The 23,600-nt window shown below is 36.6% G+C and overlaps 1 protein-coding gene across 8 annotated transcripts in view; it reads right to left on the minus strand.

Moving 5' to 3' along the window:
- Positions 1-23,600, minus strand: part of OPHN1 (oligophrenin 1) — a 573,279-nt gene that overhangs the window by 312,611 nt on the left and 237,068 nt on the right. For all 8 annotated transcript variants that reach the window (XR_008290128.1, XM_053202415.1, XM_053202413.1 and 5 more), the window contains one exon: positions 22,947-23,018. Coding sequence is in view for 7 of the 8 variants with exons in the window: in XM_053202415.1 (XP_053058390.1) it covers positions 22,947-23,018 (72 nt within the window). In the remaining variant the exon portion in view is untranslated. The remainder of the gene's footprint in view (positions 1-22,946; positions 23,019-23,600) is intronic.

The raw sequence follows: 23,600 nt of genomic DNA on the forward strand, positions 1-23,600 counted from the left end.
TGGTATAACCACTTTGGAGATCAATTCGGCAATATATCTAGGAAAGATGTACATGTCCTACAACCCAAAATTTCTATTTCTAAGCTTCTACTGTGGAAAAAAAATGAACGTGCAAAAGACATGTACAACACTTTTTGTGGAAGTATTGTTTGTACTAGCATAAAAAAGAGAAGTAACTTTTTTATCAATCAACAAAAGAATGCTTAAAGAAATCACAGTATATTCTCACAGTGGAATACCATATAGCAATAAAAATAGGAACTTATGTTAAATATATAAACACAGATGAATTTCACATACATAATATTGAGTGGAAAAACAGAGTACAAAAAGAATAAATGAATTATTTCTTTTTTATAAACATGGAAAGCAATAATAGCAAACACACATAATGCTTACTGTGTATCAGATACTGTTCTAAGCATTATATACAAATTAAAACTTATTCACAATAACTCTTTTAAGTTTGATACCATTATTCATGTCATACAGATAAGTAAATTAAAGCCCAATATAAGTGACTTGCTTAAGTGCAACAGATAGTATGTCGAAGAGCCAGGATGCAAACCCAGGTGGTCTGGCTCCACAGTCCAGTTCAACCACTATATTATGCAAAATAATACTATATATTGCTTAGGGAAAGTCACATATGGAGGGGAAGGAAGGGAAAGTCCTAGAAAGGGATGAAACTCCTTACATAAATATAATCAGAAAAATAAACCCACAGATCTTCCCTCAACCACTGTATCCTTATATGTATGTACACACAAGACTTTCAGTGAAAGATATGATGAAAGGAAATTTTAGTATTTTAACATTGTTTTAAGAATCTTTCCAAAATTGTAACATATAAAGAGGCTTGGGAAGATGATGTAGTAAGAGAGCCCTAAGCATCTCTTGTCCCACAGATACAATTAGATAACATACACATGAGCAGAAATAACCCAGGAAACAACCTAAAAGCAGGCAGAACAAACTCCATAACTAAAAGCAAATAGGAGGCCACATAGAAGAAAGTAGAAAAGGTGAAGATGCAGTCTGGGAGCAAAATGGGCCTTGGTAATCTGCATTGGGGAGGGTGCTGGTGCTACACAGATGGGAAAAAACAGATTTTCATACCAGTGGGCACACTTGGGAAAGAAGAATCCCCATATTTGGCTTTGAAAGTGAGAGTAGCTGAATTTCATGAATTCCTACACGAGCAAAATGTAAAGCCTGGAATTTTAAAAATCAGTGGGCTCAGCTCTGGTAGCACTCTGAGGGCATGAGGATAGCCACAGAAGGATAGCACCAAAATCAGCATGTACAGATGCTGCATTGAACCAGTAATTTGAAAAATGCTGGGGGCAGACGGGAGTGAGAGTGATTTACTCATTTCAGAGCAGAGCCTGGAGAGGCAGGGATCACAGAGAAACCAGTCCAAACACAATGGACCTATAAGTGATATCTCCCTCCCCTGCCCTGCAGCATAAATATAGGGCCACTAGTGGGGACTAGCATGACACTCATACTTACTACTTAACTTACCCCAAATCCCATCCTATCACATTTCAGCAAGATCTGCCCTTCCAGTCACACTTGCCTCAGACCTGGCACTTTGGGCCCTCACCCCCAGAATACTGGTGCAAACCCCACCAACAGCCATCTACCAACAAGAATGTTGTGGTGAAAGTTCTCATTTCCCAAGCAGACCAGCTCCAAGTTTCTAAAATGAGTGCCACCCCTTCTGGGGACCAAAAATAGCCCACAACATATAAAGACAGCCTCAGCAGTCAATTAGACAGAAGGAAAAAACAACACCAGCCTTCAACAGTAGAGCACAACCAAAAGACACATAGGAGACAATCCATGAAGCACAAGGCCTTGGGGAACAAGCGACACTGCACTGCAGGGCAAGACAGGAACTATTCTTCAAAAGGCCATTACCATGAAGATCAGGAGACATAGCCTTTCCAAACAGAGAAACACACACAGAGTTACACAAAATAAGGCACAGAGACATATGCACTGAATGAAAGAACAGGACAAAACCACAGCATGAGATCTAAGCAAAACAGATATAAGTAAAATCCCTGACAGAGAATTTAAACTAATGATCTTGAAGACACTCAATGGACTTGAGAAAAGAGTTAAGGACATAAGTGAGACCTTTAAAATAGAGATAAGAAAGAACCAATTAAAGATGGAGAACACAATAAATCAAATTAAGAATACAACTGGTGGAATAAATTGGTTGGAAGAAATACAGGAACAAATTAATAGCCTAGAAGACAGAGTAATGGGAAGTAATCAAGATGAACAAATGAGAGAAAAAAATTATGAAAAACTAGAATACACTTAGGGAACTCAGAGACTCCATCAAGGGAAATAACATTTGCATTATAGGGATTCCAGAAAAAGACAAGGAAAAGTGGCAGGATATTTACTTGAAGAAATAGTAGCTGAAAATCTCCCTATTCTGGAGAAGGAAACAGATATCCAAATTTCAGAGGCACAGAGATACACCAACAAAATCAACCAAAGTGTGGGGAATAAGCTTAGGAATTCCCTGAGCCTGCACTGATGGGTTAATAAGGCATAAAGAATTACAAAGCCATAGGATGCTCACACCCAAGCTTGGGTGAACAAGATTAGGCAAATAAGGATAGAGAGTGGGGGGGGCAAAAACCCCCAGGATAGAAGCGGGGGAGGGGGGGAAGGCCCCCAGAATATTGAGGGTGGAGCAAAGACCCCAAAACAAATGTACATGAGGTAACAAGATTAGGTATTTAGGGTGAAAATGCCACACAATTTAGTACTATAGCAGAAAGCTGCTTTCACAGGAAGGAAGGACCAAATTAGATAAACAGGTAAATAGAACTCTACAGATGAAGCTTCCCAGAGTGGAGCTAATCAGCAAAAGAAAGGTGCCTTGTTAACCCTGAGGCAGCATGCTTTATCTGTCCTATCCCCTAGACTGGCTAAAATAAACATACAAGGTGCTTACTGTCTGCTGATAACATCCATCTGCCCAGATCCAGGACTTTGGTTTATATTGATACAAACCACTAACACCATATATCTTCAAAACCCCCTTTCCCTCATGCCCATGAATTAATATTCACAGACTCATTGTCTCTTTGTACATACCCATCACAATTGTAAACCTTCTGATCTTAATAAATACTGAGCAAGGACCCTTATTTGGAGCTCTTGTCTTTTCCTGGACATTAGCCATCTCTTGCATTTTAATTCTGCATTCTCTCTCTTGCTGAACAAGAGAGTACTTTAGACCCAGAGTCTATGACACCAAAAGAGATCTAGAAGACAAATAGAATTCAAAATGGAAAAAGTAATGATAAAGGAAAAATGTTCAAATAAGCAAGAGAAAAGAAGAGAGATACATAAAAGGGAAAACCCATTAGGCAGTCAATGGATTTTTCAACAGAAACTTTGCAAGCCAGAAGGGAACATAATATATTCAAAGTGTTGAAAGGGAAAAATCTAAACCCAAGAATACTCTACATGCAAAGGTATCATTCAAAATAGAGGAAAGTTAAGACTTTCACAGACAAAAACTAAAGGAGACCATTACCACTAAACAAGGCTTACAAGAAATGATGAAGGGACTTTTCAGTGGAAAGATTATAATTGAGACTATGAAGAGAAGGAATCATGGTGGCAATAAAAATAAGTATATCTTCAGAAAATTAGTCAAAGCATTAACAAAATAAAAGGACTCAAACTATGACAAACATACATATAAAACATGGCAGGGTGGGGGGAATAGAAATAAAGAAGGTATTGAATTTATGCGACCATCAACTTAATATAGACTGCTATATGCAGATGTTATATACAAACCTAATGGAAACTTCAAATCAAAAACCACTTATAGATATGGAAGTAATAAAGAGAAAGGAATACAAGGTTATAACAAAATAAAACCAGCAAACCATGAAAGAGAAAAAGATATGAAAGGATCAGAGAAAAACTACAAAAACAACCACATAACAAACAACAGAATAGCAATAAATACATATTTATCAATGATTACTTTGACTGTAAATGGACTAAACTCTCCAATAAAAAGACATAGGGTAACACAGTAGATAAAAAACAAAAAACAAAAAACAAACAAACAAACAAACAAAAAAAAAAAAACACAAGACCGGCAGCCTACAAAAGACTCATTTCAAACTTAAAGACATCTGCAGATTAAAAATGAGAGGGCACAAAAATATTTGTCATGCAAATGGTTGATAAAAGAAAGCTGGAGTAGCAATATTTATATTACACAAAATACACTTTACAACAAAGTCTATAACTAGAGACACAGACTATATAATAAGGGGACAAACCAACAAGAAGACATAACAATTATAAATATTTATGTACCCAACAGAAAGTGCCCAAATAACATAAAACTGTTAATACCAGGTAAAGAAATAATCAATAGTAATACAAAAACAGTATAGAACTTTAAAACCCCACACATATTGATAGGTCATTGAAACAGAAAATCAACAAGAGTGGCATTGAATAACACACCAGAACAGAAAGATCTAACAAATATATTCAGAACATTCTATCCTAAAACAGCACAGTATACATTTTGCTCAAAGTACACATGGAATACTCTCCAGCACAGATCACATATTAGGCCACAAAACAAACATCAAGAAATGCAAAAAAAATAAAAGTCATACCATGCATCCTTTATGACCACAATGGTATAAAATTTGTGAGTAACCACAAGAGAAAATATGGAAAAAGCACAAATATATGCAGGCCAAATAAACAATGAATGGGCCAAGAAGAAACAAAGGAAGAAATAAAAAATTACATGGAAACAAATGGAGATGAAAACACAATGTACAAAACCTTTGCAATTAAAATTTATATGGAAACAGAGATGAAAACACAACAGTCCAAATCCCGTAGAATACAGTTCTAAGAGGGAAGTTTACAGCAACACAGGCCTACCTAAAGAAGCAAGAAAAATCTCAAACAACCTAGAGCTAGAAAAAGAAAAGAAAAAACCTAAAACCAGCACAAAGAGGGAAATAATTTAAAGGTTAGGGCAGGAATAAATGGTATAGAAACTAAAAAAGCAGTAGAAGAAATCAATGAAATCAAGAGCTGGTTCCATGAAAGAGCAACAGAATTTATAAACGTCTAACCAGTTTCGTTAAAAAAAAAAAAAAAAAAAAAGGACTCAAATGAACACAACCACAAAGGAGAGAAGAGATATAAGGACCAACACCATAAAAATGCAAACAATTGTGGGGTGCCTGGGTGGCTCAGTAGGTTAGGCTTCTGACTCTTGATTTCCGCTCAGGTCAGGATCTCATAGTTTTTGAGATAGAATCCCATGCTCTCAGTGTGGAGCCTGTTTGGGATTCTTCCTCTCCCCTTCTCTCTGCACCTTCCCTGCTCTCTCTCTCTCTCTCTCTCTCTCTCAAAATAAATAAACAAACATTTAAAAATATAAACAATTAGGGGTGCCTGGGTGGCTCAGTTGGTTGAGCCACCAACCAGCTCAGGTCATGATCTCACTGCTCATAGGTTCGGGACCCATGTCAGGCTCTGTGCTGATACCTCAGACCCTGGAACCTGGTTTGAATTCTGTGTCTCCCTCTCTCTTTCTGCCCCTCTCCCACTCGTGCTCTATCTCTCTGTCTCTGTCTCTCTCAAAAATAAATAAACATCAAAAATATGCAAACAATTGTAAAAGAATATAATGAGGGGCACCTGGGTGGCTCAGTTGGTTAAGCATCCCACTCTTGATTTCAGCTCAGGTAATGATCTCACAGTTCATGAGATTGAGCCCTGTGCTGTCAGCATGGAGCCTGCTTGTGATTCTCTCTCTACCTCCCTCTCTGCCCCTCCCCTTCTCTCAAAATAAATAAACTTTAAAAAAAAGAGAATATAATGAAAAATTACATGCCAACAAATTGGTCAAGCAGGAAGGAAAGGTTAAATTCCTAGAAATATATAAAGCACCAAAACTAAAACAGGAAGAAACAGAAAACTTGAGTGGACCAATAATCAGCAATGAAATTAAATCAGTAATCAAAAAACTAACAAAAGTCCCAGGCCAGATGGCTTCACAGGTGAATTCTACCAAACATTAAGAAAAGAATTAATACCTGTTACTCTCAAACATTTTGAAACAATAAAAAAGGAAGGAAAATTCACAAATTCAGTCTTTGAAGCCAGCATTACCCTGATAACAAAACCAGATAAAGACTCCACTAAAAAAGAGAACTACATGCCAATATCTCTGATGATCATAGATGCAAAAATTCTGAATACACCAAAACCAAATCCAACAATAAATTAAATGAACCATTCACTATGATTAAGCGAAATTTCTTCCTGGGGTTCAAGGGTCATATAATATTTGCAAACGAATCAATGTGATACATTACATTACATTACTAGAAGAAGAGATAAGAGCCATGTCATCATTTCAATAGATACATAAAAAGAATTTGAGAAAGTACAACATCCATTCATCATAAAAACCTTCAACAAAGTAGGGTTAGAGAGATCATAGCTCAACATAATAAAGGCCATAAATGAAAAAACCCACAGCTAATATCACCCTCAATGGGGAACAACAACGGCTTTTCCTCTTCGGTCAGGAATAAGATAGGAATTTCCATTCTCACCACTGTTATTTAATATAATACTAAAAGCCCTAGCCATGAAAATCAGGCAACAAAAAAGAAAAAGTCTTCTATATCAGCAAGGAAGATGTAAAAATGTCATTATTTGCAGATGGCATGATATTCTATATAGAAAACTCAAAAAAAAAAATCCATCCAAAACCTGCTAGAACTGATAGATGAATTCAGTAAAGTCACAGGATACAAAATCAACAGCAGAAATTTGTTGCCATTTGTATACACCAATAATGAAACAGCAGAAAGAGAAATTAAGGAATCAACGCCATTTACAATTGCACCAAAAACAATAAAATACCTAGGAATAAATGTCACCAAAGTGGTGAAAGAGCTGTACTATGAAAACTATAAAACACTGATGAAAGAAATTAAAGATGACAAAAAGAAATGGAAAAATATTCCATGCTCATGGACTGGAGAAATAAATATTGCTAAAATATTTATGCTACCTATTCTACACCTCTAATGCAATTCCTAACAAAATACCACCAGCATTTTTCTCAGAGTTGAAACCAACAACCCCAAAATTTGTGTGGGACCACAAAAGACCCTAAACAGCTGAAGCAACCTTGAAAAAGAAAGGCAAAGCGGGAAGCATCACGATTTCTCACTTTATATTACAAAGCTGTGGTAATCAAAATAGTATGATACTGGCACAAAAAGAGACACATAGACCAATAGAATGGAATAGAAAACTCAGAAATGAACCCACAACTCTATGGTCAGTTAATATTTGATGAAGTAGAAAATAATATCTAATGGGAAAAAGACAGTCTCTTCAATAAATGGTGTTAGAAAAACTAAAGAGCAGCATGCAAAATAATGAAACTGAAAAACTTTCTTACAATAAACATAAAAATAAATTCAAAAATGAATTCAAAACTCAAAAATAAATTCAAAATTCAGAGACCTGAAACCATAAAAAATCCTAGAGGAGAACACAGGCTGTAAACTCTTTGACATGGGTCATAGCAACTTGTCATTAAATATGTCTCCTGAGGCAAGGAAAACAAAAGCAAAAATAAACGATTGGGAATTCATCAAAATAAAAAGTTGCTGCACAGCAAAGGAAACAATGAACAAAATTGAAAGGCAGTCTATGAAATGGGAGAAGATATTTGAAAATGGTATATCTGAAAACAAAAGAAAGAAAATGGTATATCTGATAAAGGGTTAGTATCCAAAATATATATAGAACTTATAAAAGTCAAAACTACAAAAATGAATAATCCAATTATAAAATGGGCAGAAGACATGAATAAACATTTTCAAAGGAAGACATACAGATGGCTAACGACACATGAAAAGATGCTCAACATCACTAATCATCAGGGAAATACAAATCAAAACTACAATGACATATCACCTCACACCTGGCAGAATGGCTAAATTCCACAACACAAGAAATAACAGGTGTTTGTGAGGATGTGGAATAAGGGGAAACCTGTACTGTTGGTGGGAATGCAAACTGGTACAGCCACTCTGGAAAACAGTATGGATTCATCAAAAAGTGAAAAATAAAACTACCCTACTCAGCAATTGCCCTACTAGGTATTTACCCAAATAATACAAAAATACTAAATCAAATGGATACATACACCCAGATAATTTTAGCAGCATTATCTATAATAATCAAATTATTGAAAAAGCCAAGTGTCCACTGACTGATAAAGACGTGGTACACACACACACACACACACACACACACACACACACAAACAGAAAATGGAATCCAGAGAGAGAGAGAGAGAGAGAGAGAGAGAGAGAGAGAATGAACACAGGGGAATGCACAAGGAGAACAATTCCCCAAAGTCATTGACTGGGAAAAAGAGAGGGGCTGATTTTCATGAGTTCTTGCAATCAGCAGGGCTTAAAGACTGGAGTTTTAAAGGTCTACCAGCTTGGCAGTGCCCTTAGGGCTCTATCCCAGCCAAACCTGCAGACCTTTAAAACTCCAGCCAGTGGCTTTGTGGAATTGTTCTCCTTGTACATTCCCCTGTGTCCTCTTCCCTCTCCCTCTCCTCTCCCTCCCAGTCTCCCTCTCCCTCTCTAGCTCTTACCTTTCTCTGCAACCAGGGCTCCCTCCCCTCTGCAGCACCCATGATTCTTTTCTTCCCCAAACCAAGCCTCTGCACTTTCTACCTTCTTTCATGTGGCTTCTTGTCTCCCTTGCATTGCGGAGTGTGTTGTCAGTCTTTTGGTTTATTTCTGGGATGCTTAGAATGATTTGATAGTTATCTAGCTGTGCTCAAGAGAAGACAGGAAACTAGAGTCCCCCTACTCTAAAGCCATCTTAGCTACAATCTCCCAGACTCTACCTTTCTATTTGAATGACAATTAGGTTGAAAACAGGTTACTATGTTAGAATTCATTTCCATCAGAATTTTGAAGGCATTGTTCCATGGTCTCATAGCTTATTGAAATGTAAAATCATTTTGATGTCTAACCCTTTGTTTGAGATCTGTTCTTTCTCTCTGAAATCTTTTAGATCCTTCCCTTGTTCTCCATGTTGTAAAATTTCACACTGCAGTTGTTTTTAATTCATTGTATTGTGCATTTGGTGGGCCATTTCAATCTAGAAAGTGATAACTTTCAGAACAGGTAAACATTTTTGAATTTTTTCTGTTGGTGATTTTCCTCCCATTTTATTTGTTCTGTGGATTTATTAGATTAATAAAACTGTAGATTTGTTAGGATTAATAATTTTTTTAAAATTAGAATAATTTATTAGAATTAGATTAATACATTTGAATTTCCTTCAATGTGAATTTTTTCCTCATTTCTGCCATCTTATTAATTTCTAAGAGCTCTTTTCTTGTTTTCTGTTCTATGTCCTGGTTTTCTGGATGTGAATTCCCTTATCTCACTGGAGATATTAAAGTTTTTAAACTTTCTTCTTCTTGCATAGTATGTACCCTTCAAATCATTTTGCTGTGTTTTTTAGTCTCAGCCTTCCATGTTGCAGGATTCCCTCATACATCAGGTAATCCTTGGCTGTCTGCTCACAGGGAAGAAGGTCTAAAACAATGAAAGGAAACCGGGTGTGTGGATGAGTCTTGTTGACTTTAAGCTTCACTCGAGGGTGATCTAGGCAGGCCATCTGGTGAAAAATCTGATTCAGGATCTTTAAGTCTTTCCTTTTTGGATTGGTCATGTTCCCCAGCATAGTCTCCTTGATGACTTCTTTGGAAGATGAGGGTCTGAAGCTGATAGGCCAGATCAGCCTGTGCTAGACAAGTGTTGACCTCTATGTCATATACAGCCTTCTTTAGCTCATAGTTTCTCTGCAATTTGGCCATCTTGATTCCACACAGGTACTGAGCAGACACCTTTTACTGCTTCGCACTGGCATCCTGGATCCCAGCCCTTCTTTTGGCATCTACTTGCCCAGTCCGAGCACCATTTTGCATTTGAGCTATTTGACCATTTCCTAAGGAGTGCAAATAGTCCTGATCATTGTGAATATCCTTCAGACTATAGGTAACCACACTGATTCACATGTTTACCAAATCTGAGGAGTTCACTTTAAAAACTTGCTCCAAGAATTTCTGCCTGTCCTAGGGGCGCCTGGGTGGCTCAGTCTGTTAAATGTCCCACTTTGGCTCAGGTCATGATCTTGCGGTCCATGGGTTTGAGCCCCGCGTTGGGCTCTGTGCTGACGGCTCAGAGCCTGGAGCCTGTTTTGGATTCTGTGTTTCCCTCTCTCTCTGACCTTCCCCCGTTCATGCTCTGTCTCTCTGTCTTAAAAATAAATGTTAAAAAAATATTTAAAAAAAAGGCATTGCATTTAAGAATTTCTGCCTGTCCCAACAGATTTCCTCCATAGTCATGTATGCCATAATAGTCCTTTGTCTCCAGCGCAATGTGAGCAATCTGAGTTAACAGGGAAATTTATAGCAATACTGGCTTATCTCAGAAGAAAAATCCCAAATAAAAGTGAAATTATACCTAAAGGAGCTACAAAAAGAAAAAACAAAACAAAACTCCAAACCAGAGAATGAAAGAAATAATGAAGATAAGAACAGAAATAAATGATATAGAAACTAAAAAAAATAGAATAAATGAATTAAAGCAAGAACCAGTACTTTGAAAAGATCAATGAAATTGATAAACCCCTACCCAGACTCATGAAAGGAAAGAGAGAGAGAGAGAGAGAAACACAAATAAACAAAATCACAAATTAAAGAATAAAAATAACCAATACCAGATAAATAAAACAATTCTAAGAGAATATTATGAAAAATTATAAGCCAAAGAACTGAGCAACCTAGAAAAAATGAATAAATTCTACAAAAACTGAAGCAGAGAGAAATAGAAAATGTGAACAGACTGATTACCATAAATGTAACCTAATCAATAAAAACTCTCACCAAACAAAAATCAAGGACCAGATGGCTTCATAGGTCAATTCTTGAAAATATTTAAGGAAGAGTTAATACCTATTATTCTCAGACATTTCCACAAAATAGAAGAGGAAGGAAAACTCCCAAGTTTATTTATGAGGCCAGCTTTACATTGACACCAAAACCAAAGTCACCACAAAAAGAAAGAAAACTGAAATCCAGTATTTCAGTTGAATATACATGCAAAAATCCCAAACAAAACACTAACATAAAGAATCCCACAAAACATTTTTAAAATCATACACCACAATCAATGTAATTTAATCCTGAGATGCAAGGGTGGTTCAATATTTGCAAATCAATCAACGTGATACATCACATCATTAAGACAAAGGATGAAAAATAGATCATTTCAATAGATACAGAAAAATCATTTGACAAAGTACAACATCCATTAATGACAAAAAAACCAAAAAAACAAAAAACCACACCTCAGCAAAGCAGGTCTATAGAGAACATATCTCAACATAATAAAGGCCTTATAGGGAAAACCCACAGCAAACATCATACTCAACTGGGAAAATGTAAAAGCTTTTCCTCTAAGGTCGAGAACAAGACAAGGATATCCACTCTCACCACTTTTATTCAACATAATACTGGAAGTCCTAGACATATCAATTAGACAAGAAAAAGAAATAAAAGGCATTCAAATTGATAAGAAAGAAGTAAAACTTTCACAATTTGCAGATATGATACTATGTATAGAAAACCCTGAAGACACCACCAAAAAAACTACTAGAACTGATAAATGAATTCAGTAAAGTCGCAGGATACAAAATCAATGTACAGAAATCTGTTGCATTCTTATACACTAAAAATAAAGCAACAGAAAGTAAAATTAAGAAAACTATGCCATTTACAATTCAACAATATCAATAAAATATGTAGAAATAAACTTCACAAAAGAGGAGAAAAGACTTATACTCTACAAACTCTAAAACACTGATGAAAGAAAGTGAAGACAACACAAAGAAATGGAAAGACATTCCATACTCATGGGTTGAAAGAATAAATATTGTTAAAATATCTATACTACCAAAAACAATCTACAGATATAATGTAATCCCTATCAAAATACCAATAGCATTTTTCACAGAACTAGAGAAAACCCAAAATTTCTATGGAACCACAAAGACCCTGAATACCCAAAGCAATCTTGAAAAAGAAAAACAAAACTGGAGGTATTACAATTCCAGACTTTATATTACACAGCTGTAGCAATCAAAACAGTATGGTACTGGCATAAAAATAGACTCATAGTTAAGTGAAACAGAATAGAAAACCCAGAAATATACCCAGAAATACATGGTTAATTTATCTTTGACAAAAGAGGAATGAATATCCAATGGGAAAAAGATAATCTCTTCAACAAATGGAGATGGGAATACTGGACAGCAACGTGTAAAAGAATGAAAGAAACTGGACCACTTTCTTTCACCATATAAAAAAATAAATTCAAAATGCATTAAAGACCTAAATTTGAGACCTAAAACCATAAAAATTATAGAAGAGAGGGGAGCCTGGGTGGCTCAGTCAATTAAGTGTCCGACTCTTGGTTTCTGCTCAGGTCATGATGTCAACATTTGTGAGTTCAAGCCCCAGGATAGGTTCTGTGCTGACAGTGCAGAGCCTGTTTGGGTCTCTCTCTCTCTCTCTCCCTCTCTCTCTCTGCCCCTCCCCCATTCTCTTGCTCTCTCTCTCTCTCTCTCTCTCTCTCTCAAAATAAATAAATGAATATTTTAAAAAATAAAATAAAATAAATCAAAGAAGAGACCACAGGCAGTAATTTCTGTGATATTGGACATATCAATATTTTCCTAGTTATGTATCCTGAGGCAAGGGAAACAAAAGCAAAAATAAACTATTGGGACTTCGTCAAAATAAAAAGCTTGTGCCCAGCAAAGGAAACAATCAACAAAATGGAAGGGCAATATATAAAATGGGAGAAGATATTTGAAAATGGCATATCTGATAAAGGGTTAGTATCCAAAATGTATAAAGAACTTATAAAACTCAACACCAAAAATAAATAATACCATTATAAAATGGGCAGAAGACATGTATAGACATTTTCAAAAGAAGACATACAGATGGCTAGCGACACATGAAAAGATGCTCAACATCACTGATCATCAGGGAAATACAAGTCAAAACTATAATTAGATATCACCTCACACCTGGAAAAATGTCTAAAATCAACAACACAAGAAACAACAGGTGTTGGCAAGTATGTGGAGAAAAAGGAACACTCCAGCACTGTTAGTGGGAATGCAAACTGATGCAGCCACTCTGGAAAACAGTATGGAGAGTCTTCAAAAAGTGAAAAATAGAATGACCCTATGATCCAGGTATTGCACTACTGGGTATTTACCCAAAGAATACAAAAATGCTAATTCAAAGGGATACATACACCCCAATGTTTATAGCAGCATTATCTATAATAGCCAAATTATGGAAAGAGCCCAAGTGTCCATCAATTGATGAATGGATAAAGAAGAAGATGTGGTGTACACACACACACACACACACACACACACACACACACACACAGGAATATTATTCAGCCATAAAAAGTAATGAAATCTTGCCATTTGCAACAACATGGATTGAGCTGGAAAGTATAATGCTAAGTGAAATAAGTCAGTCGGAGAAAGACAAATACCATATAATTTCACTCAAATGTGGAATTTAGGAAAAAAAACAAATACACACATCAAAAAAGAGAGGCAAAGAGAGAGAAAGCAAGAAAGAGACTCTTAACTATAGAGAACAAAATGATGATTGCCAGAGGGGAGGTGAGTGGGGGATTGGTCAAATAGGTGATGGGGATTAAGGAGTGCACTTGTTGTGATAAGCACTGGGTAATGTATGAAATTGTTGAATCACTATATTATACAACTAAAACTAATTTAACACTATTGTTAACTATACTGGAGTTTAAATAAAAAAAAAACTTAATAAAAAATTGTAACATGTAACCTGAAAAATACTCTGCACAAGTTTCAATATTCACAAACTGAACATGCGTGTGCAATCAGCACTCATATAAAAAGCCAAAATATTACCAACTCCCATAAAGTGACACTTGTGCCTGACTTTGTCACTAATACCTCATTGTGGGGTAACCAGTATACTGGCTTCTAACACCATCACTTATTTTTGCTTGTTTTTGAATTTTATAAAAATATGTACACACAACAGGTAATCTTTTGTGACAAGCTTCTCCCCCCTTGACCTTATATTTGTCAGATTCATTCATGTTGTTGTATACAACAGGTCTAGTTCATTCACTCTCATTGCTGTAAAAGTACTGTGAATTTATTGTGAATTTGTTTACCCATTAAATTGTCAATAGGCATTATTAATCTATCTTTTTAATTTTTTTCATAACAACCCCACAAAATCTGGGTTCGGAGTGCATAAAATGGAAAGAGTACAATTTCTGGAATTACGAAAATCTGGTTGAAGCTTACTTCTGTTAATAACTTTGTGTCCTTGGACAAGTTATTTGGCCATTATGGGTCTTGAATTCCTCATCTGTGGGATGTAGAGAATAATGCTTAACTGAGTTAATATACAGCAATTACCTAATATCTGGTAATTATTATAAATCATGTAAAATATTTAATATTGGCTTAGAAACCACTTATGGATTACTGTCACACAGCTTAGCTCTTGAGCACCTTGAGTATTTCACTCTTCTGGTTAATACATTATGGGGCCATTGAGATTCAAAAAGGGATGAGTGGATGTGATAATTCAAACTCTTTGTAGCTGTTGAAAGTTCTTTGTTCCTGTTCCCTTCCTTTCTGTCCCAGGGTATACTCTCATATTTGGCATGCAGGGCAGACTGATATACCCTTGGTTTCACCTATCCTATTAGGTTGCATTTTGTTCCATCCTCTTAATTTTTTCAACCTCATCTGCTTCCAGAACAGGATCTTTTCCTAAAGTTCTTCCTATGATCTCTGTTCATGGAGAAGAAACAGCAATAAGACTGGCAACTTCATACATTACTGTCAATGTCTCTTGCCTGACATCTGTTGGTTGAGAATACACTAATATCATAGCTTCCACAGAAGCTCTAACTCTCCAAAAAGTGAGTTAAATGCAGATTCAGATGTCTTAGGCAATTTGGCCCTATTATTTCCAGAGAATACACAAAGTCTCAATTCAGCGACAGTTCTTTGGCAAGGGAATCCTTGAAAAAGAACTGAAAACATAATACTGTGGACAATTCTGACAAGTCCAAAAAATATGAATCAAAGGGTACAAATACTTTCTCTGTCATGGGTCTACGGGAGATGACTAAGGCTTTATTCTGCCATCTCCAATGGCATTCTACACTGCTACATGAAAGACCCATTATGAACAGAACTGGACTGAGTTTTGTTTGTCCTTCCTTGACCTTGGTGCTGGATGTTGGGGGGGGGGGGTTGTTGCATGGTGGTTAGAAGGGGAATAGTGGTGGGAAGGCTTCTGTTAATCAAGTGATAGCTAAAATATACACATGGAAAATGACTCACAAAATTTGCATGTACAGTTACTTTTAAGAGGTAAGAGGAATAGAAGGAGTTAACTAAACAGGAGTCTAGAGTAGGGTGGCCAAAAAACTCTAAGCCTAGTAGACAAGAAATTAAGAGAAAAGGGTAAAGAAGGGGTCATTCTTGATCTGTCCCATCCACCAGAAATTAATACTTATATTAATCCAATATAAGAAATGTGAAAATTCATGGACTCAGAGCCAAGAAACTTGTGTTAAAATTCTGGAAATTTCACTTGCATTTGCCACTATAAAATGAGCCTAATAATAACCAAAAACAAGATTAAATTAAGATTCCAGACTAGAATAGTACTGTTATCAACCTACCAGTGAAAAGTAAAGGTGTATCTGACAGGAGTCGAGGCTTTTAGTAAAGCAAGACAGAAGTGTTAATACTTTCATCTTACAAAGTCAGTCAAAAGGTGATGGAGTAAGAAATATGGGTTAAGTATATTATTTAAACAGCGGTGAACAACAGAAGGTAAAAGTATGTTATAGTTATTAAAAATTATAAGTGTTAGAATAGGCAGTTAGGCTTTAACAGGATGCCTGGAGGCCAGCAAAGGGCATATCATGCTCCATTATCAGGAAAGTTAGAGACCTGTCCTGACAGCACTCCAAAAACAAAGCCACAAGAAGCCATATCAAAACTACACAGGCCCAAGGCAAAGAAGGCCTGAGACCCTCACCAAGTGAGGGAGAAAAGGCATGAAACCCTGCTCCCAAAGAAATCCGCTCCACAAATAATAAATATTCCATCCCTTAGTTAATAACTATCTATAAAAGATAAAGACCCAAACCTGGGGCACAGCGTTAACTTGAGCTTGCCTGCTCTCAGATCTTAAGAGTGTACTCTCATTTTACTAGACTTTTCCACCAGCACTGCTCAACCACTGTGTCTGGTCCATCCTTGAATTCTTTCTGGTGATGAGAATAAGAGCCTCTGGCGACAACCATTCCCAGAGACAGGCTAGGTGGAGGCCTCAGGATCTGGGGGTCTCCCCAGTCCACCCAACAACAGGAGGGGAGGGGAAGAAAGAGGTATGAGCCATGATCCCCTCTGTTTATAGCAAGACAAATTAAATAATTTCCCAAGTAGATAATAATGCAATAGCAATACAAGCATATTTTTTTAAAAATATGAAAGTAACCACCAAATGGTGGAATATAAATGGTTAAAAATGAATGTCTTCTGAGGAGTAGGGAAAGAATGAAGACTATTAAGTTTTTAAATAGATTTGATTGCATTATTTTTTCAATTGTATAAAAAGTTCAATTTTACAGTAGAAAAAATAAAAGCTATTTTTGTCAAAACTTAAGGGTTGTAAAATGGGATTAGTCTGTTTACATTGCAGATTACACACTAAAATTTGAAGAAAACAAATTTTCATCTAATTGCATATGTTCTAACTGCCATACAGAGATTAAAAGACATATCCTATTTAATTGGAAAAGGGAGACCAATAGAGTTTTAGCATAAAGAGTTGGTGTTCAAACTTTTTAGCCAATAGAATCCTATTATAAATGCAAGAGAAACTGTTCTGGCTTAAGTAGGGAGTTAGGAGCCCTACCAAGACAGTTTCTCCTCGGGAAAAAAATCCTCTGATGGAGACGATACCTGGGAAATCATCTGACCCATGATTCCATGCTTGGGAAGCCAACCATCTGAGACATTTAGAATCTATTGTATAACAAAAGATAGTATCCAAGGCATCACATCAGAGTGGCTAATCAGATAGAGAATCTGTTGTCTTTGTGAAATGACTCTGTTACAAAATGGCCTTTTGAGATTCTGATTATTGAAAGAGCCTTTCCACTAGGTCTTGGTTAGCCAAGCTGAACTTACAACAGAGTTCATTGGCCTGCAAATGGACTCTGCAAACAGAGTAACTTGCATTACCCAGGAAAGCCAACCCAGACCAATAGCTCAAAATCTATCACAGGAACCACAAGAGAAGAGTACCATTTGATTATCACACATCATTCCCCTCCATGCATGACCATTCACCTTTCCATAGATTTCACACAAGACATTTATTATTTCAAGAGGTAGTATCATCAGCATCATTTGAAGAGGCTAATCCTCTTTGAACAAGATGAGTTTATTCCGAATATGTCCCCTCTCAGTTCCCAGCACCCTCTTTTATTTACCCCCTGTTTGTTTGTTTGTTTTACTTTCTATGATAAGAAGACATCTCCCACATCCTGCAGAGCCAGAGACACAGATCTAGTGAAATGAAACTTCTCCATATACCAGTAGTCACTTGGGAAACATTCATTGACCCTATCCTTCTCTTCCTGCCTCACTCACTAACGTCTCTTCTTGTGATTTTTTAAAATTCTTTTTAAATGTTTATTCCCTTTTGAGAGATGTAGAGAGACAGAGTGCGAGCAGGGAAGGCGCAGAGAGAGAGGGAGACACAGAATTCGAAGCAGGCTCCAAGCTGTCAGCACAGAGCCCGGACGCAGGGCTTGAACCCATGAACCGCAAGATCATGACCTGAGCCAAAGTCTGCCGCTTAATCAACCAAGCCACCCAAGTGCCACTTCTTGTGATTATTTTAATCAGAGTAAGACCATCACCAATTGGACAATTTCATGCAGAGTGTTCTATTCTCCCAGTTTTGCTGCCAATAACAATGATAATGATGATAACAAAACACTAACATATATTATTTGCCAGGTGCTATTTGAATAACTTTGTGTGTGTGTGTGTGTGTGTGTGTTAACTAATTTAATTAATTATATATCTATGTGTATATGAATTTTCTTCAAATGCTGCCTTTCTGTTAATTCTGAATCCAGAGAATCCACGAAATGTCAGGACCTTTCTATCAAAAGCAATTACTTGGACCTAAATGTAAGACCTGAAACCAAAAACCTCCTAGAAGAAATCATAGGCAGTAACCTCTTTGACATCGGCCATAGCAACATTTTTCTAGATATGTCACCTTGGGAAAGGGAAACAAAAGAAATATTAAACTATTGGGACTTGATTAAAATAAACAAATTTTGCATAATAAAGGAAACTGTCAACAAAACTGTCACTGAACAAGAGAAGATATTTGTAAATTACATATCTGATAAGGGGTTACTATCCAAAATATATACAGAACTTATAAAAGTTAGTACCAACAATTAAATAATCCAATTTAAAAATGGACAGTGAAGAGACATTTTTCCAACTAAGACATCTAGATGGTCAATAGTCACATGAAAAGATGCTCAACATCACTCATCATCAGGGAAATACAAATCAAAACCACAATGAGATATCACTTCCCACCTGTAAGAATGGCTAAAATCAACAACACAAGAAACAATAGGTGCTGGCGAGGATGCAGAGAAAGAAAAATCAAATGCTGTTGCACTGTTGGTGAGAATGCAAGTTGGTACAGCCACTGTAGAAAACAGTATGGAGGTTCCTCAAAAAATCAAAAATAGAAATGCGATATGATCCAGGAATCCCACTGCTCGGTGTTTACCCAAAGGGGGGAAAAACAGTATTTCAAGAAGATATGCACCTCTATCTTTATAGCAACATTATTTACAATAACCAAGATATGGAAGCAACCAGCCATTCATTGACAGATGAATGGGCAAATAAGATGTGATATATATTATCAGTATTAAAAAAGAAAGATCTTGCCATCTGTAACAACACAGATGGACCTGGAGGGTTATTATGCTAAGTGAAATAAGTCTGACAGAGAAAGACAAATACCATATAATTTCACTTACATGTGCAATCTAAAAAATAAAACAAATGAACAAACAAACCAAAACACAAAATCTTAAATACAGAGAGAGACCAAACTGGTGGTTGCCAGAGGGGGGTGGGGTGGGGGCATGGGTAAAATGGATAAAGGGGAACAAGAGGTACAAACTTCCAGTTATAAAATAAATAATTCAACTGTAATTACTTTCTCTTGTTCAGTGCTACCAAATAGAAATGTAATGCAAGCCACATTTATAATTTTTAACTTTCTATAAGCATATTAAGAAAAGGAAAAAGATTCTCAGGATCCATAACAGAAACCCATGGGGAAGGGGAAGGAAAAAAAAGAGGTTAGAGTGGGAGAGAGCCAAAGCATAAGAGACTCTTAAAAACTGAGAACAAACTGAGGGTTGATAGGGGGTGGGAGGGAGGGAAGGGTGGGTGATGGTATTGAGGAGGGCACCTTTTGGGATGAGCACTGGGTGTTGTATGGAAACCAATTTGACAATAAACTTCATATATTGAAAAAATTTTAAAAAAAAAGGGAAAAGAAACAGGTGAAATTTATCTCAACAATATATTTAACACACTATATCCAAAAGAGTACCACTTCAACATGTGATCAATATAAAATATTAGTGATATTTAAAATTTTCACACTACCTTCAAAATCTAGCACATATTTTACATTTATAGCACACTAAATTCTGACTAGTCAATTTCTACTACTGTATAGATGCACATTTAATCACCCTTAGAATTTCACACAAAATATTAGATTAGGAATTATTTGCCCATCATTTTTTGTACATATGACAAAACTGAGGTCCAGAGAGAAGTGAGATCTCTCATAAAGTGAAATGAGCCCCAGACGTACAATCAAGAAAACTGAACTCAAACCCAAGCTCTGCCACTTCCTGGCTGAATGGCTTTATACACTACACCTCACTGAGCCTTAGTATCTTCATCTGTAAAAAATGGATAGTAACTTCTACTTTACAAGGTTCTGAGGTTCAAATGAGAACACACACCCCTCTTTGTAATGCCTGGCAAAGCACATACCACTACCAATTAAGTCACAGAGCCAACTAGCAGAAGTGCTGGGTGTATCAGTCTGGGCCCAGACAAAAGACAAAAACCACTACATAGAATTATTAAACTACAAACTTGTTAAACTAAAAAGAAAATAACTATAATATATAAGGAAACTCTTTACAGTACCCTGAGGCTGAGAGAAGGCACACAAGGAAGGGGAAATCTGGGGTTCCAAACTCATTGGAAAAGGTTTAATTTAAGCAGAGAAATTAGTTTAAATTGGTTTGGCCTGGTGGTCCACACTTACTAGGTAAGCAGGAGGCAACTCTCCAGAGCGCAGGTAGTACTATAGAGAGAACGGGAACCTTCTAGGTTGCAGATAAGCATTGCAGGACCAGCCTGCCTCAGGAGGAACCTCCTAGAATTCAAATAGGCTGTGTGGGAGCTGGCAGAGAAATCATGGAGCAGCAACTCTGTTATGGACCTTCAGTCAGCTGGTGGGATAGGTGGGGACCCTACAGAGGGAAGCTAGGGGACAACATGAGTGGGAAAGCTTTCAGGGAGAGACCTAAACTGAGAGACCAGCAGGAAAGTTATCGCCAGGCCAGGTAGAGAGGCTTCAAGGTCACTGAGGGACTATGTGTTTTGGATGTGTGAATGGTTAAGAGCCCCACCAGATAGCTCACTCCCTCTCTACTGACGCCCACTTGCAGCAGCTGAAAACTTCAGGAGAGTCCCTTCTCCCTGCAATATCCCTCCAGCACCCTCTACTGAGAAAGCTTAACAGCATGTATAAAGGAGTGATGCTTAAAGGAATTCTGTCCAATTTCATAGAACAGGTATTAAGAAGTGCTGGAACTGAGAGGCAATAATTGGAAAACACACAGAGGTAGACTGAAAGCTGTATTTTCTAGTCTTTAGTTCAGTGCTCTATTACCCCAAATTTTACTACTAGGATAATTCTAGACAGACTGAAAAACAACACTCATACTGAGAGTTGGTCACTTTCCTTTTAGGTGTGCAAGTTGACCCTACCAGTAAAGAAGTAGGAGAAAAAGACTGATAGGAATATAGGAATTTAAGCTTTCTGAGTCTCTGTTTCTTCATTGGGATAATGAATATTATACATTCCCACCTCATAGATTTGCTGTAATAATTAAGGAAGACAGCATATGTAAAATCCTCAGCACAGGCCTGGGACATAGGAAATATATATTAGAAATTTGTTTCCCTCAGATGATATGGGGTCAACCAATGCAGCATATTTTTACTGTGCTTTTTCCTAATATCATTCAGGAGTGAAAGTAGACTGTGAAGATTCTCACATTGTCTATGCTTCTTCATACTCTTTATTCATTGTTATGTAACAACTGTCACATCACTTAGTGGTTAATTACTTCCATACCACACTTGTGATTTTAAAGGTTCTTCTCTCCTTCAATTATATACTTTCCCAATTAAGTATTTATGTTAATGAGATTCCAGGTAAACTGAGTGGAATCCAGAATTACTGGGCTATCCAGATAACTCATTTAGCCTTGATGTCAGTCACTCAAATAATGCCCATGTCAATCTGACTGATGATATCCAGCTATGGTATCACAGCCACTTAGTCTCCTCTGTTTTCCTACTTCCATATCTTCAATCCAAACTGCTTGTCACAATATTCTAGATAATAACCAGATGGTGTGTTCTTAGTCCTTTTTAGGACTACATGCTTGGTCAAGATGCTACATTTAGTTCTGGAAGACTATTTAGGTTACATGGCATACATATTGGAGTTCAGAAAATAGGTCTACACTTAGCTGAAAAAGAATAAATTTGACAATTTTTCATATCCCTTTATGAAACACTGGGGAATCAGATCCATGAGTAGTCAAGCTGGAAATAATCTCAGATTATCTGGCAAGGTGCTTCCAGCAGAAATTTCTACAATGATGGAATGTTCTATATCTGTGCAATCCAATATAGTAGCTACTAGCCATATGTGGGTACTGACTACTTGAAATGTGACTAGCATGACTGAGAAACTGAGTTGTTAATTTTAATTTATTTATATAGCTATAGCTATAATATTGGACAGCAAAGATCTACATAGTATGGCTTAATGGAAAGAATGTGGGATTTGAAGCTAAAAAACCCTAAAGTCTAAATCCTGGTTACTGTCACTAACTATATAACTTTAATTAAGTTCTTTATCATGCCCAAACCTCAGTTGCCTCATTTGTAAAATGAGATACTATCAGAAACTCACACAATTGTTGTAATTACAGAATTAATGTAAAGCATGAAGCCCAATGCTTAGCAAACATAATAGTAATTACCCTTTAAATAATACTTGTTATTATTGAGCTCCTCATTTTCCAGATGGAGAAATGGAAGCTCCAAAACGAGAACTGACTTGTCAACAGTTGCACAGCTAGTTGGAAACATGACCAGGCACCAATTCCAGATTTTCTCACTTTTTTGAATGATTCTTATATATATGAACCCTCCTCGCCCCTAAAGAATGAAGGTTGGTAGCCCAAACAACTACTCAACTGCCGTAAAAAATATCTTATGTGGAGAAAATGTACCTTGGTGAAGCCTATTTGCTCCTTCCGAAAATTTTCCAGGGGTTTAATCAGCAAATCACTAGCATTGTGTACCTAGAAAAAAAAAAAGAAAACATATAAAACAACTTTCAGATTAGAAAAGATCAGATTCAAGTTTCCTTGTTACTAAGGCATTTCACTGTAATACATCAGCCTGCAAAATGTAAATTGATTTGCTGGGGTTTTTTTTCCCATTGTTGTTACTTTCCCCCCCATATTGGTCTCTTAAAATCAAATGATTTGAGAGGAAATGAGAGAAGGAACACTAAGGGCATTTCTCTGTATTTTTACTGGCAGTCTGATCTGAGTTTTTAATCAATAAATATCTATAGTCATGTCCAGAAACAGATATGGGGGCCTGAAGTATATGTGGAAAAGAGAAGATAAAGGGAATGGAAAATGCATGAAAATACCAATTGCATCAAGTGCAAATAATTTCATGAGAGGGAAATGAGTTAGCAATAATAGCATCAAGATAAATTGTTTCCAGTCCTGCCAGTGTGTGTCATAAAACTAGAACATTTCCTTCAGAACTTGGAGTGTATTACAGCATCACAGAGAACATTGGACTAGGCCTTCAAATTACCTAACTATAGATGCTCCAAAGCTGATAAAAACAGCCTGCCCAAATACTAA

Source organism: Acinonyx jubatus, chromosome X (assembly GCF_027475565.1).
Source record: "Acinonyx jubatus isolate Ajub_Pintada_27869175 chromosome X, VMU_Ajub_asm_v1.0, whole genome shotgun sequence".
NCBI classification, from domain to species: domain Eukaryota; kingdom Metazoa; phylum Chordata; class Mammalia; order Carnivora; family Felidae; genus Acinonyx; species Acinonyx jubatus.